The sequence below is a fragment of the Mauremys reevesii genome, linkage group 3, assembly GCF_016161935.1.
Source record: "Mauremys reevesii isolate NIE-2019 linkage group 3, ASM1616193v1, whole genome shotgun sequence".
In the NCBI taxonomy this organism is placed as follows: Eukaryota; Metazoa; Chordata; order Testudines; family Geoemydidae; genus Mauremys; species Mauremys reevesii.
This window is the reverse complement of record NC_052625.1, coordinates 65323500-65343222: the sequence shown is the minus strand read 5'-3', so window position 1 is coordinate 65343222 and position 19723 is coordinate 65323500. Positions and strand designations below refer to the sequence as shown.

General features: G+C 45.2%; 1 protein-coding gene across 8 annotated transcripts in view; it reads left to right on the top strand.

Annotated features, from left to right (window-relative positions):
• Nucleotides 1–7266, top strand: part of LTBP1 (latent transforming growth factor beta binding protein 1) — a 336620-nt gene extending 329354 nt beyond the window's left edge. For all 8 annotated transcript variants that reach the window (XM_039530237.1, XM_039530240.1, XM_039530238.1 and 5 more), the window contains one exon: nucleotides 6226–7266. In XM_039530237.1, the coding sequence (XP_039386171.1) occupies nucleotides 6226–6395 (170 nt within the window). In that variant the 3' untranslated portion in view covers nucleotides 6396–7266. The remainder of the gene's footprint in view (nucleotides 1–6225) is intronic.
• Nucleotides 7267–19723: the final 12457 nt, after the last annotated feature.

Below are 19723 nucleotides of genomic sequence, written 5' to 3'. Positions count from 1 at the left end.
GAGATTACAATGCAATATTTTACATACAATTCATTTTTTGTACTTTAGCAGATTTACTCACACAAGCAGACCCATTTACTTAACTGCAGTGAAACTACTTATGTGAGTAAAGTTACTCATTTGCCGTAAGAGAAAACCTTTCTGACAAATGATCATCTGAATTACGTTAAACATTCTAAATCTATATATAATATATTGAAAGCCAGTTTTCACTTGAGCAGCCATCTCTGAATTCCTAGATCATTTGAATATCAGTGAACAGTTGTCCTAGATATCCATGAGAAATATGGGATTGTGGAGTGTATACTAATAATAATTAGCTAGGGAAATATACTATTCATAATAGTTATAAAAAGTATGTTAGCGTGCCTGTGTCAATTTCAATGCTAATCTAACTAGTATGGTAAAGGTACTATTAATTAAAAGACGCTCAATAATAAAAGGTAATACATTAAAATGCAGAACAAGCTTTGGTTAAAATTTTCAAAAGTATCTAAGCAAGTTAGGAGCCTAAGTCCCATTTTCAAAAGTTACCTTTAAAAATCTGTCCCTAAGTATTTAAGCACCTACAGGTTCAGATAGGTGCCTAGTGGGATATTCAGATGTACCCATGTGTCTAACTCCCTTTGAAACCATAGAATTGGAAGGGACCTCGAGAGGTCAATCAATGGGAGTTAGGCACACAGGTGCTTGTGAGAATTTCACTAGGCACCTATCTGAATCTTTAGGCACCTAAATATCTTTAAAAATATGACCCTAAGTTGCTTTGGAAAATGTCATCCCTTATCTAGCTGTATCATATGTTTTCCCATATACATGTATATATATATTCACATGTATTTTTCTGTCCTTGTTTCCCCGAGATTTTTTTAAGTGAATTTATTACTTATGTAAAGAACTGAACTGAGAGCACTGGAGACTGACATACTCTTATTATCTGCAGAACAGATGCAACTCTAGTAGCAGCACCGTAAGCTTCTTTATACTGATCTGCCTAATGACTGTCTTCACTGCCAAAAAAAAAAGGTGTGGTTTTACGAGATAACTAATGTATATTAGGTATATCTCTGTAAAATGCTAGTGAAGGCAAAGGATCTGTGGTTGTTACTGCAAAGTAGCTAGCTGAGGTCAACGAGAGGTGATGGCATATACTGTTGATCTTGTCTAACTGCATTGCAGTAAAAACTACTTGCACCATGTCTCCAGTAGGATTTTACAACAAGATAGTTAATATGCATTCGTTCTCTCTCTGTAAAACAAACAACCACCTTTTTGGGCAATGAAGGCATAGCCCTACTGCATCTCAGTCCAGTGCTATAGAGACTTGCTGGAGGAGTGAGGTAGATTTCTCTTCACAACTATTAGTCACTGGCCTCTCTGCTAAGGCTGCCAACTAGTGCTAGTTGTATTTCTTTTCTTTTTTAATATGGTTATGTAAGAATTGTATTACACCAAGAACTGAGCTCAACAATGCATTTCACATAGACCACTGAACAGTTACCGGATGGCACTTTATGAGCAAGCTTCAAAGGATTAGTTCTTCCTCAAGTGAAGGTCCCTATTGTATTTCACTGTGGGTTACGCATGCACACCATGCTCTTGGAGTTGGAGAATTTGAAAGTAGTGTCCATTGATCTGTGCATGTGCCCTGACTTGCCTTGTGCTTCCATCCAAGGCGATAAAGAGCAAGGCAGACCGACCGCATCTCCAATTCCTTCTCACCGCTGCATAGTCTGGTTCGGAACCTTCAGTGCCTTTGTCTCCGACACAGTTCTAATAATTACAGTTGTAAATAGTTTTATCAGTTTTAGCCATACTTTTTCTAATTTTATTGGTTTCCTAGTTTTAGTAGTTACTAGTTTTAACAGTTAGATTAGAAAAGACTTCGGAGATTTTCACCGTCGGTCCTCCTACCTGGTACGCCTGTTCAAGTACTAAACTATTCCTAGAACCCCGGGCTTCAAACTCTGTGCCTCTTGCTCACAATCCTTCTCAGTCACCGACAACCACCAACGCTGCCTCTACTGCCTGGGAGAAACTCGCATCCCGGCTAAGTGCAGTATTTGCCAGTCCTTCCCCAGCCATCTCAGAGAAGGCCGAGTACTTGTTCTCTGGAAGTATGTCATGGAGATGGCCCTGAGACCTCATTTAGACCCAGGACAGGGAACCCTACCTGTACGTCAGACTGATTCAGCGAGGAGCATGCCATGTGCTCCTGCATCAAACTCCGGTTCCAGCAGAACCGCCCCCACAGACCCATGGTGGGGCCTAGTCAGGAGATTAGCAAGCAGTCCCCCAAGTCTTCCTCCAAGTCCAAGGAACTGAACATTCCCTCCACTAGCTCGGCCCAAGGAGATGTAGCACGTTCTAAGTCCCACAGGCACGAGAAAAAGGCCCATAAACAATGGGATTCAATGGTTCCTTCCAGGCAGCAAACCGTTGGTACTGCCATCTCCAGCACCTCACAAGATGCAAGATACTCCCACACCAGGAAGACTTCAGCAATGGTACTGGTGACCGGAAAAGAGAGAATACTCCTTACATCAAGGAGATCCAGATCCATGGCTGCACCTCAAGATGTCTTTGCCTTACTGAATCCAGAGTCTCCTCCTCTATAGGGTCCCTCCACTTCCAGAGAACTCATATCTCCGCCACAGGATATTCCTACAAAACTGGGTCTATCACCCTCCTCGCATGTGTTATACACCACTCCACTGGCTCTGACAGTACTATCATTGGAACCAGCATCCAGCTTTTCCTCTTCCAGTGAATCAGAATGGGGGAAAGAACCGCCTCTGCCATACTGCTTCTGTCCAATATCAGAGAGTTCAACACACTCATGGAAGCAACTACTTCCTCAGCCTTCCTAGAGCCCCTGGTGCCCCATGCCATGGGAACCCCGCAACCTCCTGTTGATCCTGCTTTATTGGCCATATTGGGGGCCCTGGGTACAGTATCCTCCTTCGGAGCCTACTGAGAGGATGAAAGGGCTCCCCGTCTCATCCCAGCATATTTCATCATGGATCATGTCCTGCATCAGAACGTGCTACGGCCTAGCTAAAATTCTAGCCCCACCGTTAACAGCGCACTCCACAATAGCACAGGTGTCATCTGCCGCATTCCTTGCGCAGGTCCCTATCCAAGACACATGCAAGGCAGCAACGTGGTCTTCCATCCACACCTTTATGTTGCACTACGCTATCACCCAACAGGTGAGGGACGATGCGGCCTTCAGCAGGACAGTACAGTAACTCCTCACTTCAAGTCATTCCGGTTAACGTTGTTTCATTGTTACATTGCTGATCAATTAGGGAACATGCGCGTTTAAAGTTGTGTAATGCTCCCTTCTAAGGTCATTTGGCAGCTGCCTGCTTTGTTTACTGCTTGCAGGAAGAGCACCCCATTGCAGCTAGCTGGTGGGGCTTGGAACCAGGGTGGACTGGCAGCCCCCCTATCAGCTCCCTGCTCCCCTAAGTTCCCTGTGCAGCAGCTACCCAGCAGGCTTGTAATTGCAGGTGTCCTTCCCACACACACACATTGCCATGTGCTGCTCCTGCTCTCTGTCTTGGAGCTGCTCCCCAAGACTCCTGCTTGCTGTGGGGGGGGGGGGGGGAAGAGGGGGCTAATGTCAGGGTGTCCCCCTCCCCCCTGCTTCCCACTTACCCCATCTTCCATAGAGCAGGGGGGACACACCAGGGCTCAGAATGGAGGGAACTTGCAGCAGCTGCAGTCTCAGCAAGCTGATCTAATTAACAAGGCAGTGTACTTAAAGGGGAAATGCGCATATCTCCCTCCATTCCTGCTGCCTTGCAGAGTGAGAGAGTTAACCCTTGAGGGATCAGCCAATTGCTAGTTCATCATTTAGCAGTAAGGAAAATATCCCACCCTCTGACTCGTCCACCTCAACCAAGCTTCACAATCATCATCACTGTGTACCAGTATTAAATTGTTTGTTTAAAACTTATATTTTGTGTGTGTGTGTGTGTGTGTGTACATACACACACACTTACTTTTGTCTGGTGAAAAAATTTTCCCTGGAACCTAACCCCCTCATTTACATTAATTCTTATGGGGAAATTGGATTTGCTTAACATCGTTTCGCTTAAAGTTGCATTTTTCAGGAACATAACTACAACGTTAAGTGAGGAGTTACTGTACTGCAATCAGCAACTCGGTGAACTCCGACCCTTCCTCCGTCAAACCTGCTTGGGAGTCACCTATTGGAATGGACATGAGCAATCACTCGAAGAAGAAGAAGAAGAAGAAGAAAAGACGGTTACCTGCCTTTTGTAACTGTTGTTCTTTGAGATATGTTGCTCATGTCCATTCCAAATCCCGCCCTCCTTCCCTGTGTCGGAGTATTCCAGCAAGAAGGAACTGAGCAGGCAGTGGGTCAGCAGGGACCTATATATACTGCCATAAAGGCACCACGCCAGGGGGCTCCACAGCCGACCCGACGGGTACCACTAGGATAAAACCTTCCAATGATCGTGCACGCAGCGCGCGTACACACCTATTGGAATGGACATGAGCAATCACTCAAAGAAGATCTCGAAGCTATGATGGCAGACCTGCCATTTACAGTATTCCACAAGAATTAAGTTTCCTTAGGCTTACACTTGAAATTGTTACCAATCCATTCACTTACCCGTTTTCTTCCCAAAACCTGCACACATCTGCAGAAGAGCTCCATTCCCTTAACATCCAACAAGCTTTGGCCTTTTACCCGCAAAGAACAAAAACAATCAGGAAGTCCCTTAGGCTGCTTATTGCGGTAACAGAGAGAATCAGGTGACAGGCCCTCTCCACCCAGAGAAACTCCAAATAGATTTCCAGCTGCATTAAACTCTGCTACTAGCTATTGAACCTACACACAAACACACATGGGGGTATGGGGTCACTCCATTAGAGCTCAAGCAATGACCATGGCATCCCTTCAAGATGAGTCTTACATAAACATATGTAGAGCAGCCATGTGGAGTTCTGTCCACACATTTGCAACACACTATACCTTGGTGCAGGACTCAGTGGCGGATGCCTGCTTTGGCACGGCAGTTCTCCACATGACCCTTCCATCCTCCTCCTTGCACCCTCCTCTAACTCAGGTATTACTTTCAATCACCCACAGTGGAATACAGTAGGGACCATGACTCAAAGAAGAGGAGGAAGTTACTTACCTGTAACTTGAAGTTCTTTGAGATGGGTGGTCCCTGTCTGTATTCCACTTCCCACCCTCTTTCCCCTCTGCTTCAGATCTGTCAAATTCATAGTGGAGAAGGAACTGGAGATGCGATCAGTCCGCCCCACCCTTTATTGCCTCAGACAGAAGCATAAAGCAAGTCAGGGCACATGCATGGACCAATGGACACTACTCTGACTTCGGGCACATGGTCCATGGAGAATACAGATCAGGACCACACCTTGAAGAGCCTCCTCATTTTTGTTGGTAAATATCAATTTCACCATGTACATGCATACTGACAAAAAAAATTTCCTTCGGTGATTGAAATTTACAGATAGGCAAAGTAAGAAAAATGCTGCTTCAGAACTTATTAGAGTTTGACTGAAGGATATTTATTTTGTATGTTTTGACATACGATGTTGACAATTAGTGTTTTAACAGTTATAAAACTTTAATTTTTTGAATCTGTGTCTACTGTCATTAAATAATTGTCTGACCCCACCCAAAAAATTTTCTTCTGATTGCAAACATTTTCACAGATAAAAATTGAAATGTTTAAAATCCATAATTTTGTGCAAATGTGAAAATGTATTTAGATAAAAATAGAAAAAAGCTAAAAATAAACATTGATATTATCTGTTGAAATTAGAAAAAAATAAAAATCAAATTCTGCCAAACCTATTTAGAAGTGAGTATTAATAATAATTGTTTGTTAACAGCCTGGATTGAATTCAAACTAGTGATTTAGCAGTGAAAGACTGTTTAAACCATTACTGATTCCCTATGATATCCACTTCACTGTTTTCTTTTCAATTAAATGTGTATTCATTAAAAAGCTTTTGATCCTCCCTAATATAGTTCTGCCTAATCTGAAGTTAATACACAGTTTATCACTTTTTCATACATGTTCTACCATTGATGATGATAGAAGTTAATTTAATGCATCCAGGAGAAAATAGTCTTTGTGGAGGAAAATGGCAACATTGACATGTTAAGTTATACTGCAGTTTTATCTACATGTTCTGGTGTGTCTGTTTTTGCAGATGTGAATGAATGCAATGAACTGAACAGTAGGATGTCTCTCTGCAAGAACGCCAAGTGCATTAACACAGAAGGTTCGTACAAGTGTTTGTGTCTGCCAGGCTATGTACCTTCAGACAAGCCAAACTACTGCACACCACTGAACTCAGAAATAGACAGTGAACTGGAGTAGAGGAGAATCTACATAACCTAAGCCCATATACTCTGCACTGTATAAAGAAAACGAAGAAATGTATTTAACTTGAGCTGAGGATGCACCTAATTTAGAGTGATGACTATATGGAAAACAGCATTAAAATGTGTTTTCTTGAAGGTGAAATGTGATGGGTTGATATTCATCAGCTTCACTGAAATGACAGACCAAATGGACACATTTCTCTATATGGAAGAAAAACAAGTATATAGTGTGTTCATAAGTACAACTCATTGGAAATGGGCAAAACAGTGCTGTTATTTTAAACAGAAGAGGGGGTGGTTGTTTTGGTTTTTTTGTTTTTACTATTGCTTGATTTAATTGGCATTTAAATAGCAGTGAAAATATTTTATATTGCTTTTTTCATTTTTTGATTGTGCAGTTCCTTTCCTACCGTTTCTCTTCAAAACGTCTTTTTCTGAACAGTGCAAATTCTTTTATACAGATTTTTAAAGCCATTTTAGAAAAGTTGTAACACAGGGTAATGCTCCTCCAGTTCTTTTCTGGACTGGAACATTGGTCACTGACGTTTTTAATTGCCAGTTGTCTGCCCTGTGGAGCAGGCACTGTTTGTTTTCAAATGTTTATACACCTTGGAGAAAAGTCCTTTGTACTCATTTTGTATTCTACATGGTCTTTTACTGCACTTAAAATCCTTAGAACCTTTCTTGCCAAGTTTCAAAGCTGCTAGTAGACAACCATTGGATTCTTTTTGTATATTAAAACAAAAGATTTGAGCTCATGTCTGTATTGTAATATGTAAATTGAACACAAAAGAGATCTTGTATGATTACCCTAACATATTAAAGCTGTATATTATAACTCAATAAAATCACTTTTTTTTCTTTTTCTTTTTTTAGAAAAGAAGCTGTTTATTAATTGTAGATTATTTTATTTCTTTCATGGATTTACTGATTTTTATTGGCATTTGTTTTCTCATGTTTTACAATGGAGTCAACAAAATTAGGGTACCAGTATATATCTCACTAACCAATATTCTCATACACTATTGGATTTATTTTACACTAGTCTAGTTTTAAGGATTCATCGTGTTATTTTTTTCTTCTCCCACATCAAGGCCAAGACTTTCATTGCAGGAGGTCAGACTAGATGATCACGATGGTCCCTTCTGACCTTAAAGTCTATAGGCAGGGCCGGCTCCAGGTACCAGCATTCCAAGCTGGTGCTTGGGGCGGCAGTCTGCAAGGGGCGGCAGTCCCTGTTGTTTTGCCCCCAAGCAGCACGCCGAAATGCCGCTGCGGACAGCAGGGGCAGTCCGTGTGCCCTTAGGGCGGCAGGCGCATTTCCGCGGCGGCGGCTTCAGCTAAACATAGAAGCTGCCGCCGAATTGCCGCCGCCGCGGAAATGCGCCTGCCGCCCTAAGGGCACACGGACTGCCCCCGCCGCCCGCGGCGGCAATTCGGTGCGCTGCTTGGGGCGGCGAAAACTGTCGAGCCGGCCCTGTCTATAGGCACCCTCCAAAAGACTCAAAGTTAGACTCCTACGGGGAGATTTTCAAACACACTTAAGGGAATTAGGCTTGAAAGTTGACTTTTCATTGGTTTTGTGCTTCTAACTCCTTGGGTACTTTGGAAAATATCCCCACTAAATCCTTAGTTAGGCACCTATGTAAGTGGCTTGATTTTCAAAAGCAACTCCCACTAAAGTCAATGAGACTATTGGCACAACTAAAAGCTGAAAATGAGTAATGGTGGTACAGTCTAGCCCCAAGTGGGCTATGCTGGTAGAAGAGACCTATCAGGAGAAGTAGTATAATTCAGTATGTTCCTGTTATAACAGAGGCCACAAGCTCCATGCCCTTCATGCTAATCATCTAGAGGAGCAAATCTTCCTTCTTGTCGTAGTTGAAAATAGATGAAAGTGGCATGAAGGATGGAGAGTCCTGGAGCAGCAGCACTCTGTCACAGTTCTCTATGTGGGTATTATTTGCTTCAGGCTGATGGTGATGGTTCTGGGATTATGTGTGGATGAACGAAGAAGAGCACAGAAAAGGTGAGAGAAAGAGAGAAACAGGTTTAACAGAGAAGGGAGATGTTTAGCACAAGTGCAGAGAGAAGTAAGATTAATCAAAATGGACATAAAGGAGGGAAGAAAGACTACAAGAGAAGCTGAAAAAAGAGGTCTTAAAGCAAAAAAAGATAAATAAAAAAATATAAAAATATTTTAAATAGGTAATGTAGTGGGTTGGTGGTGGTTGCCTTTCCCCTCCCCCCCCTCCGGTTCCGTGGGAGGTCACTACACCCCTGTGTGTCACCCACCATGGGGGAATTAGCGGGGCAACACACAGGGCTGGGGCTCTGGCCTTCAGTCAGAGCAGAGCAACAAACAGGAGGCTCAAGCCAGTAGTCGGGTGGGGCAAGAAGTCCTTCAGGCTCAGGCAGCGGTAGAGCACCCAAATACAGTCCAGGGGACTCAGGCAAGATTCACAGAGCCCAGTGTCCTAGCTTGGCTGCCTATAGGCTGATACAGGCCTCCTGGCCTACAGAGCGAGAGTACTGCCACCCCAGGGATGGGGTGGCAGGAGGGATGCAGGCCCGCCGAACTCCACCGCATCCCAGTCCAGGGCCCTCACAGTGGCGGGGTTTCCGCCACTGGATCAGTGGGGATCCACTCGCAACACGCTGACCTTGTACCAGGCCAGCTCTTTTGTTGTCTTGTTTTCCAGAGCTACTTCCTACCCTCCCCCTCAGGGTGTATCTGGATCCGTAGGGGGTCCTCTGGTTGTCAGGGAGAAGTCCCGCAGCAGTCCCAGCAACTCCTCCGTGGCTTGGTCAGCAGGTGGCTCCCAGCTTCACAGGGGCCCGTGGCAGTCTCCCAGCTCAGGAGCAGGCAGGAGGCATCTGGCTCCTTCGGCAGCTGCAGCCCAACTAAGCTCCCAGACCTGCCTTTTATACTTCCTATCCCACCCGCTGACTTCCAGTGGGAGGGCTGAGGGCAGCCTGGCTCCGCCCACCAGGGCTCAATGAGTGGTCCTTCCCCCTCTGTGTCCGTGGGAGGCCACTCCACCTCACTACAGGTAATCACAGAAATGTAGGAGTGGAAAAGACCTCGACAGGTCATTTACTTCAGTCTCTTGCAGCCAAGGCAGGATTAAGTATTATCTAGACCAGTGGAACCCAAACTTTTTAACTCACCCCTCCTAGTGGGGCCACCCCACAGATTGAAGACCTCTGCTCTAGACCATCCCTGATAGGTGTTTGTCTAACCTGTTCTTAAAAACCTTCAATGACGGAGATTCCACAGTCTCCCTTAGTAATTTGTTCCACTTCCTTACGGTAGGAAGTTTTTCCGAATGTCTAACCTAAATCTCCCTTCCTGCAATTTAAGCCCATTACTTCTTTTCCTGTCCTCAGTGGTAAAGGAGAACAATTATCACCTTCCTCTTTATAACAACCTTTTCCATATTTGAAGACTGTTAACATGTTCCCCTTCAGTCTTCTCTATCCAGAATAAACAAACCCAATTTTTTCAATCTTTCTTCGTATGCCCTGGCTTGGGTCGAGTCCAGTACTGCCCCTCTTAACTCTATCCCCTGGACGGGAGACAGGGTCGATTTCTCTTCATTTAGGAGTAGACCCAGACTCTCGAAGGTAGCTCTGATAAATGTGACCTGAATTTCCACCTGGGTCCTGGAGTGGCCTTTGATCAGCCAGTCGTCGAGGTACAGAAAAATCTGTACCTGGTGCCTCCAAGAATGTGGCAACGACTGCCATGCCCTTGGTGAATACTCAAGGTGCTGCTGACAAGCCGAACGGGAGGACAATAGATTGGTAGTGGGTACCGTTGACCACAAACATGAGGTACTTCCTGTGGGGCAGAGTGATTGCGATCTGAAAATACGTGTCCTTCAAGTCAAGGGCAGCATACCAATCTCCTGGATCTAGTAAGGGGATGATAGAGACCACGCGTAACTTGAGTTTCTTTACAAACTTGCTGAGTTTTCGCAGGTCCAGGATAGGCCTGAGGCCACCTTTGGCTTTTGGTATTAGGAAATACTGGGAATAGAAGCCCTCGCCTGAGGAACCTCCTCCACTGCCCCTAGAGATAGAAGCAACTGCACCTCCTGGATGAGGAGTTGCTCCTGAGAAGGGTCCCTGAAGAGGGACGGGGAAGGGGAGTGGAAGGGTGGGAGGGCACAGAATTGGATGGAGTATCCCCTCTCTACCGTGTGGATCACCCAGTAGTCCGAAGTGATGCAGGACCATGCACGGGAGAAAAGGGATAGTCGTCAGGAAAAAGTAAGGCAGGGTAGATCCAGTCTCTGATCTGGTGCGCTGTCCTCGGCCACATGTTCAAAAGGCCGGTTTAGGGCTAGAGGGCAGATTGGGCTGGCCAGAGCCCTGGCCTGAGGATGGGTGTTGCCTCCTCCTGCCATTCCTGATCCTCTTCTGAGAACCATCTTGTCAGTTCTGCTGATGGAATCTCAGAGGAGGTTGCAGTTGGAAGTGTCTCCACTGTGTGGCGAGAGTGTCCAGGCCCAACGACTTGAGGGTGGCTCGTGAGTCTTTCAGGCTCTGCAGCCTCTTTTCTGTCTTCTCAGAAAACAGAGTCACACCCTCAAATGGGAGATCCTGAATAGTCTGCTGGATCTTGTAAGGGATCCCCGAGACTTGGAGCTAGGATCCCCTCCTCATGGCTACCCCAGTCGCCATGACCCTAGTTGCAGCATCTGCAATGTCCAATGCAGCCTGGAGGGAAGCCTGGGAGACTAGCTTTCCCTCCTCCACCAAGGCTGAGAACTCGGTTCAGGAGTCCGATGGGAGGCGCTCTATAAATTTGGTCATCGCCACACCGGTGTTATACGAGTACCTGCTGATGATGGCCTGTTGGTTCGAGATACAAAGCTGCAGACCCCTTGTGGAATAGACCTTTCTCCCAACAAGGTCTAGATGCCTAGCCTCCCTGTTTTTAGGAAACCCTGTCCTCCCTTGGAAACCCTGTCTCTCACGCTGGTTAGCAGCGTCCACAACAAGAGAATCGGGGTGGGTGGGAGTATAAATGTTTGAACCCTCTGGAGGGCACGAAATAACACCTCTCATTGTGCTTGGCAGTGGGCAGCAAGGAAGCTGGGGGTCTGCCCAGGGTCTTGGTGGTGTCCACAATGTTTTTAATAAGTGGAACGGCAATACGGGAAGGTCCTGAGGGGGCGAGGATGTCCACCATGGGATCAGCTTCCTCGGCTACTTCCTCGGCCTTAATGCCCAGACCCTGAGCAGCCCTGCGCAGCAACTGCTGCAGCACCCTGTTGTCCTCGAGCACCGGGGTTATGGCTGTACCTGCCAATGCTTCATCAGGTGACGAAGAAGAGGAAGCACTTATACAGAGCAGATGCTCCCTGCCATCTGCCCCCAGGGGGTCCCTAGACTCTTGGGGCAGCTTCAGTGCCAGTGGTGCGCTCGACAGTGCCAGGGCTGCAGACACTGGACCAAGTGTTAGTGCCATCATCAGTACGATGGGAGGAACCATCGATGGAGCCGGTGCCAATCCGCTTGTCTGCACCAATGAAGATGGAGGGCCCATCACCAGCATTGATGCCAGGGCCATCAGTGCCTGCGCCATAGTCGACGTCGACAATGGTGCCAGTGTGGAAGTTGGGTGCATCAGCGTTGCCGAGGGCGGAGCTGGGATTGGTGCCGAGCACAGTGCCGGAGTCGATGACGGTACAGCTGTCAGAAGCATTGGTGCGTGGGCAGGCGCTGAGGGCAGATGCGTAGCCAATGGCGAGATAAAGGTGGTTGAGGCCACAGAAGATGCTGTGTAGGTGACCTTTGGGCCCTCCTTGTCCTTGGTGAAAGGACCAGGGGGTCCAGAAGGGCCACGGTAGTGGGTTCTGCCACTGCAGAGGCCACGCCTGGGGCTCCCTCCTGTTTCTCCCAGACCTCTATCTGCGGCTCCTGCTTCTCCTGGAGCAACAGGAGTCGGACACTAACTCCAAGGTCTCTGAGACTGAAGACCACGGTGGAGCCTCACCTCGGTGCCTCCAGTGTTGAGAGCTTGGGGAGGGGGTAGGCTCTGTGTCCGAGTGGGCTGATGCCGAGGGACATGGAGAGGGAGAGCGCATGGACATCATAGCTGGCTTCCCTCTGGAGTGCACCAAGGGGCAGGGTGGGTCTGTCCACACTGGATGGTCTTCCTTCCTTTGGGGCGAAAACGGCACCGTAAGCTGTAGCTGCTGTGTAGGGGCTGGCAACCGAGGGGGTCCCGGACTCAACTGCCTCATCTGGGCAGGAGTTGACGCAATCCCGGTAGGGGATCCGGAGCTGTGGCCCGCCTGGGGTCTCACTTCTCTGGATTTAGCTGGAGGTGAGCAGCTGTCCAGCTTCTTTTTCTTCTGAGGCACCGGCACTTGACAACGCTACCGGGGCACTCCGCGTCAAGGACGAAGCGTTAGGAGCTGAGTCCTCTGAGTCGGAGTGGGGGCTTAGGGCTGCCTCCATGAGGATCACCTTACGCCACTGTTCCCTTTAAGAGTTCTAGGGTGGAACTCGCAGCAGATCTTACAGCGATCCTTTTGGTGGCCCTCCCCGAGGCACCGTAAACACAAAGAGTGTGGATCGCTCTTCGGCATGCGCTTCATGCAGGCCACACAGATTTTAAACCCTGGGGACTGCAGCATACGATGGCTCTGGGGAGGCAGAATGGGAGGGAAACCCCCAACAACTCTATACTAAGAACTCTGATACAAAGAACGGATACTATGGTAACTATATAGAGTAACTATAGAACACGCTTGCTAAGCAAGGGCTAAGGGAAGTTCCAGACAACTGTCACTGGGAGCAAGAAGGAAATGAAGGGGTGGCAGGTCGGCAGGCTCTATATTGAGTGCCATGAAGGCACGACTCCAGGGGGTGCCCAGGCCAGCCCGACAGATGCTGCTGGGGAAAAATCTTCCGGCCACCATCCAGGTGCGCACGCACACGCCTGATTGGAATGGACATGAACAAGCACTCAAAGAAGAACAAGCACTGACTGGTGGGACCACATCGTTATGCAGTTATGGGATGTCGAGCAGTGGCTGCAGAACTTTTGCATGCAGAAGGCCACTTTCCAGGAACTTTGGCAGAGTTTTTCCCAGCCCTGAAGCGCAGCAATGCTAAAATGAGACCTGCTTTGACAGTGGAGAAGCAAGAGACGATCACTGTGGGGAAGCTTGCAATGCCAGCCTACTACCGGTCAATGGGAAATCAATTTGGAGTTGGTAAATGTACCGTGGGAGCTGTTGTGATCCAAGTATGCAAGACCATTAATACTTCTCCTAAGAAGGATAGTGACTGTGGGCAATGTGCAGGACGCAGTGGATGGTTTTGCTGTGAGGGGGTTCCCTAGCTGCAGGGGGCAATAGATGGCATGCATATCCCTAGCTTGGCCCCAGACTACCTTTCCAGAGAGTACATAAACCAAAAGGGATACTTTTTTATTGTGCTTCAAGCACTGGTGGATCATAGGGGTATTTCACCGACATCAGCATAGTATGGTCAAGAAAGGTGAATGACACACACATCTTTAAGAACACGTGTCTGTTCAGAAAGTTGCAAGCAGGGACTTCCTTTCCAGATCAGAGAATAACCATCGATGATGTTGAAATGCCAATAGTGAATCTGGGAGATCCAGTTCCGCACACTATTGTATTCCTCTCATGTACTTCTGATGTTGTCAATAGCTCTAAAAATGATACACTCCAGGTGAAATCCCAGCCCCAGTGAAGTCCATGGGAGTTTTGCCACTGACTTGCATGGAGCCAGGATTTCACCCTCCATTCTGGTTCATTTCCCCTTCCTTACTTAAACTTACTCTCAAGCCTCAGGTGGTCTGCCCAACTAGCAACAGATCGCAGAGCAGAAACAAAAAGCACTTGAACACAATGTGCTCATTTCAGCTAATCTAAAGCCCACACTTGTATTTGTACCTGCTGCTGACTTGTTTTTCAGCAGCATGTGAAAATCACCTGGGTTCCTAGTTTCTTGCTGACACTCTGCCCCCTCTCCCTTCCCTATGAGGCACTCCAGGTGAAATCATGCTCACCCCTCTCATTGGAGTCACTTCTTTGATCCAGACAATAATTCAGCCTCTGGTCGCATTCCAGGTCCTCTTCTGCGCTCCACTTCAGATGAATCTTCTCTCAACTCTTTCTCTGCAAACCCCTCCATCAACTCCAAATCCCTTGTTATCCACATAGTCCCCTCTAACTGCAGTTTCCCTGTACTTTCAATTTCACCATTCCAGTCCTCTTGTCTCGCTATAAATCTGCTTTCTCCTCATCCTTTCCAGTCAACTATATTTAAGTTGCTATGATAAGTTTATGGAGGGGATGGTATGATGGGATAGCCTAATTCTGGCAATTAATTGATCTTTGACTATTAAAAGTAAATATGCTCAATGGCCTGTGATGGGATGTTAGATGGAGTGGGATCTGAGTTACTACAGAGAATTCTTTCCTGGGTGTTTGGCTGGTGAGTCTTGCCCACATGCTCAGGGTTTAGCTGATCACCATATTTGGGGTCAGGAAAGAATTTTCCTCCAGGGCAGATTGGCAGAGGCCCTGGGAGGTTTTCTCCTTCTTCTACAGTGTGGGGCACGGGTCACTTGCTGGTGGATTCTCTGCACCTTGAAGTATTTAAACCATGCTTTGAGGACTTCAATAGCGCTCAGACATAGGTCAGGGCAGGGGTAGGCAACCTATGGCATGTGTGTCAAAGGCAGCATGCAAGCTGATTTTCAGTGGCACTCACACTGCCCGGGTCCTGGCCACCAGTCTGGAGGGCTCTGCATTTTAATTTAATTTTAAATGAAGCTTCTTAAACATTTTAAAAACCTTGTTTACTTTACATGCAACAATAGTTTAGTTATATATTATAGACTTATAGAAAGAGACCTTCTAAAAACATTAAAATGTATTACTGGCACGCAAAACCTTAAATTAGAGTGAATAAATGAAGACTCGGCACACCACTTCTGAAAGGCTGCCAACCTCTGGGTTAGGGTTTGATTCAGGAGTGGGTGGATGAGATTCTGTGGCCTGTGTTGTGCAGGAGGTCAGACTAGATGATCATAATAGTCCCTTCTGATTTTAAAGTCTATGATTTACAAGGTCACGTTTACCTTTGGCTTCAATGGGCTTACACCAGGGTTGAATTTGGTATCAATTAAATAACTATTTTAGCTTCTTAATGCGCCAAGGCTTAGGGAGTCCAGTAACTCAAAGTGCCAAGTAATAAATATAAAATAATGTCAGACACTAAGCAAAATTCTCAGACCTACCACAGAATAAGTTTAAATGAGCTATTTTTCAAGAATGTGTTGCAGAAATGCTTACCTCACCCAATCCCTTCCAAGTCCCCTGGTCACCATCATCTGAAATGTGAATTAAAATGTACTGTGATCAAGGGCCAAGAAGGCAGAAATAAAGTCAAGCTGAATTTTTAGATGTGGTACATTTTTAAACTTTTTTAAAATGATCTTCAGTTAACCCAGTTTTATCATAGCAGCACAAAGTGGGATAAACACCAAGGACCTGACTCTGTTCTGAGTAATATTGATGTAAATCAGAACTAACTGTACTGAAGTCAATAGGGTTACACTGTTGTAAAACCAGCATGAGATCAGAATCAGGCCCCAAGCTATGGACGGGCTACAGACCTTGCTTATACACACCAGATGTGTTCATTATAAGATGCTTCAATGCTCTGCTAGGTATGGCTGAGGTTCGTTAAAAAAGGAATTTTACACAAAGTGCCATCTAGTGGCAGAACAGTTTGTCATTCCAGTGCATCTTCCCTTTTACATTCCTATCATTTACAATATTAACATGATCGTGCTGATTTTGAAGTTCAGTACAAATTAGTGTGATAATTGTCTCTGAATTGTACTGATTTTCTAATTATTTGACCCAAATGCATAACAACTTGGTCATCTGGCTGTCCATTAGTTGCAATGACTGGCTGTGGTTGGTTTCGAATAGTTTCAGCTTCTTCTTGTTTTGCATCTGCCATCTGTAGTTTGCACTGTTGATCTGTCTGAGGAACAAACTGTAGATGTTGACAATTTCTGTTGAACTCTCCACTGTCAGTCTTGAAGTCATACCATCTGGGAACTGAATTCCTTTTCTTTACAACAGTTGAAGTTGTCCAACCTTTTTCTCCATCCAATATGACGTGAACATGGTCACCAGGTTCTAGATCTGGCAGTTCTCTAACTGAATTACGTCTATTATAAAAATGTTCATAAGCAAAAGTGCACTTCAGTTTCTTGATAACTCTGCAATATTTTATGTTGTTCAAGTACATTATTTCTATGTACCTGGAAAAATAGTCCATGACTACTAGATGATGATGTCCTCTGAATTTGCATGAATCTGCAGCTAGTCTCTTCTAAGTTCTGTCTGGTAGAGGTGTTGTTATTAAAGGTTCTTTGTGTTGTGTTGGTTTGTTAGTTCTGCAATGTTCAGATGCAGATACTTTATTCTGTATGTCCTTGCTGATGCTTGGCCACCACACTGACTGGTTGGCCTATTCATGGCATATAGTTAATCCTTGACATCCTTCATTGATGTGGTTTATGATTTCTCCTCTCATTTTGTTTGGAATTATCATGCCTTTAATCATGACTCTATTTGACTCCATTAATTGTCCATGCACCTCAAAGTAGTCTCTTGTCACTTCCTTAGTGTCCTTTAGATACTGCCTCTAATGTAACTTAGAACTTCCTGAAGTTGTATGTCTGTCGAGGTTGCTTTTGTAGCCGGTGTTGTCTCTTTTCTAACCTTGGTCTATATATGTCCATAGCATCTACATATACCTTTATGTCATCTTCAAGCTCTCAGTTAGTTGAGTGCGATGCTGGCCTTTGTGACAGCGTATCTGCTACTACCAGATTTTTCCCAGGAACGTATTTAGCAATGTGGTTAAACAACATTAACCTTATCAATAGATGTTGGCATTTCGGTGGTGCTTGATCCAGGTTTTTTCTACTGATGAGGGTTACAGGTGGTTTATGGTCTGTTATCAGTATAATGAATCCAATCCACATAGATATCTTTAAAAGCTCTCACATGCCCATATGCTTGCCTGGCACTCCTTTTCAATCTGTGCATATCATTTTACTGCTTCTGTAAGTGTGCAACAGCAAAAGTGTGCACCTGGCTTCCTCTCAGAGACATGTTGTTGCAACAGTGCACCACCCGGGCCATAGCTGCTTGCATCTGCACTGACTATTGTGGGTTTGTTCACATCGTAGTACTTCAGAACTGCAGCTGTTGAGATAATTTCTTTTACCTTTTTGAAGGCTGTTGATTTTGTCTCCATAGCCACGACGTGTTGGACTTTAACCGTTCATTCAATGGTTTTGTCACTGTAGAAAGATCTTATTAGGTATCAACCAAGGTAATTTACCATCCCCAGTATACGATTCAGTTCTGGCACATTAGTTGATGCATTGAATTCTCAAATTGTTTTTACTTTCTCAGGGCTGATTCCATTTTTGTTTACTGTCTGTCCCAAAAACTCAATTTAGGGTACATGGAAAATGCATTTTTCCTTGTTTAGCTTCAGTCCAGACTGACTGATTAGGCTTAGTACTTGTTGATTTTGTTGTGTTCTTCCATTGAAGGATCCAGGTATCAGAATATTGTCCATGAAAACAATGAATCAGTTTGTCTGTTAACAATTCTGCCATATTTCTTTGGAAAATTTCAGGTGCACTAGGGTCCAGCCTGGGGCCATAGGACCGCTATGCCCCCTTAACTCTCCAGCCAGGCTGTCTCGCACAATGCTTTGCTAGTGACAAGCAGCAAACCCCTCCAGGCGCTGGAGCCCCACACCCAGCTAGATTGCATGAATGCTCCCAGAACCACTCATGAATCACTTAGAGAAAGGAACCAGCCAAATACGCATAGCTCCCAGCCTTGTACCTCAGGAATATACCATCTTGCACTGCTCAAGATGAGCAGTGAAAATTTATTAATTGGTTCTTCACTTCATCAATGGAAAGTGGATATACACCAGGCTTTGCAATCCTGGGCTGATTTGCCACACACTTCAGACAAACTCACTGGTAAATATAAACACTAGAAGAAGATTTTAAGTGATATTAAGTGATAGGCAAAAAGTCAGAGTGGGTACCAAAAGAAAAGAAAATATAAGCATGCAGTCTAAACTCTCAACCCTATTAGACTGGGCAACAACTAGATTAAGCAGTTTTTCTCACCCCACTGGATACTGCAGTACAGAGATTTCACCCTTGAAACCTGGGCCAGTCTCCCCTGTTGGAGTCTTAAGACTTCTCGGTGTCCTTGTTGCTTGCAGCATAGGTGAGGGCAGGAGAAAGGCCAAGCATGCCCCCCCCCCATGTTCTATTTTATACCGTTGGTCCACGTGCTTGGTGAATACAAGTCCATGCATGTCTGGTGGGCATAGCTGAGACCCCAGGCAAGATTTAGCAATTCCCCTGGTGTGGCCTCATGTAGGTGAGTCATTGAATTGTAGCTCCCTTGCTGGAAAATGACTGTTGATGCTTGTTTGACACCTCATCTGGGTGTTGGTTACTTGCCTTGCTGTTGTCTCTGGGGAGCTAATATCTGGCTCATTCCCCCACTTACAGCATGTTTTAGTGGCAATCATAGAACACAATCTCATAACTTCATATGAACTAAAGATGTATATATTTAGATAGAACAGTGACTTTCAGCTGATCATAACCTTTTCCCTGATACCTCACATGGCATGCTTTATATGCCATATCACAATTATATACAGATGAGGAATATGGGGGTCACAGGGCACTCCCCCAAGGTATAGAATGTCACACACTGGTAGTCCCAAAATGTAATCTTTGAAAGCAAAATATCCCCAAGGGTGAGACAAATGTAGTCGGTTTAGCACTTTCTCTGGCTAAAGAAATTTGCTAGAATCTGCTCAAAACATCCAGCCTGGAGAATACTGTAGCTGCTTTCACTCTGGGAAAGAAGGCATCCAGACTTGGGAGGATATATTTTTATCTCACAACTAGTTTATTAAATCTTTTTAAATCCATAAAGATTCACATTTTTCCATTTGTCTTTATAAGTAGTGTGACATTCATGCTAGAATGTATTCAGGTCAATTCACTTGTGTATTAGATCAAAGCAATTGTAAATGTATGTGTGTTTTGTGTGTTTAAACTTCATAAAACTAATGGAATGTTACTTGTATTCACCTATATATTCCTGTCATAATGTAATAGCAAACATTTACATGGTAAATATCCTTGCAACTAAATTACCTATCAGAGAAATCTTGTGAAATGCTAATGAA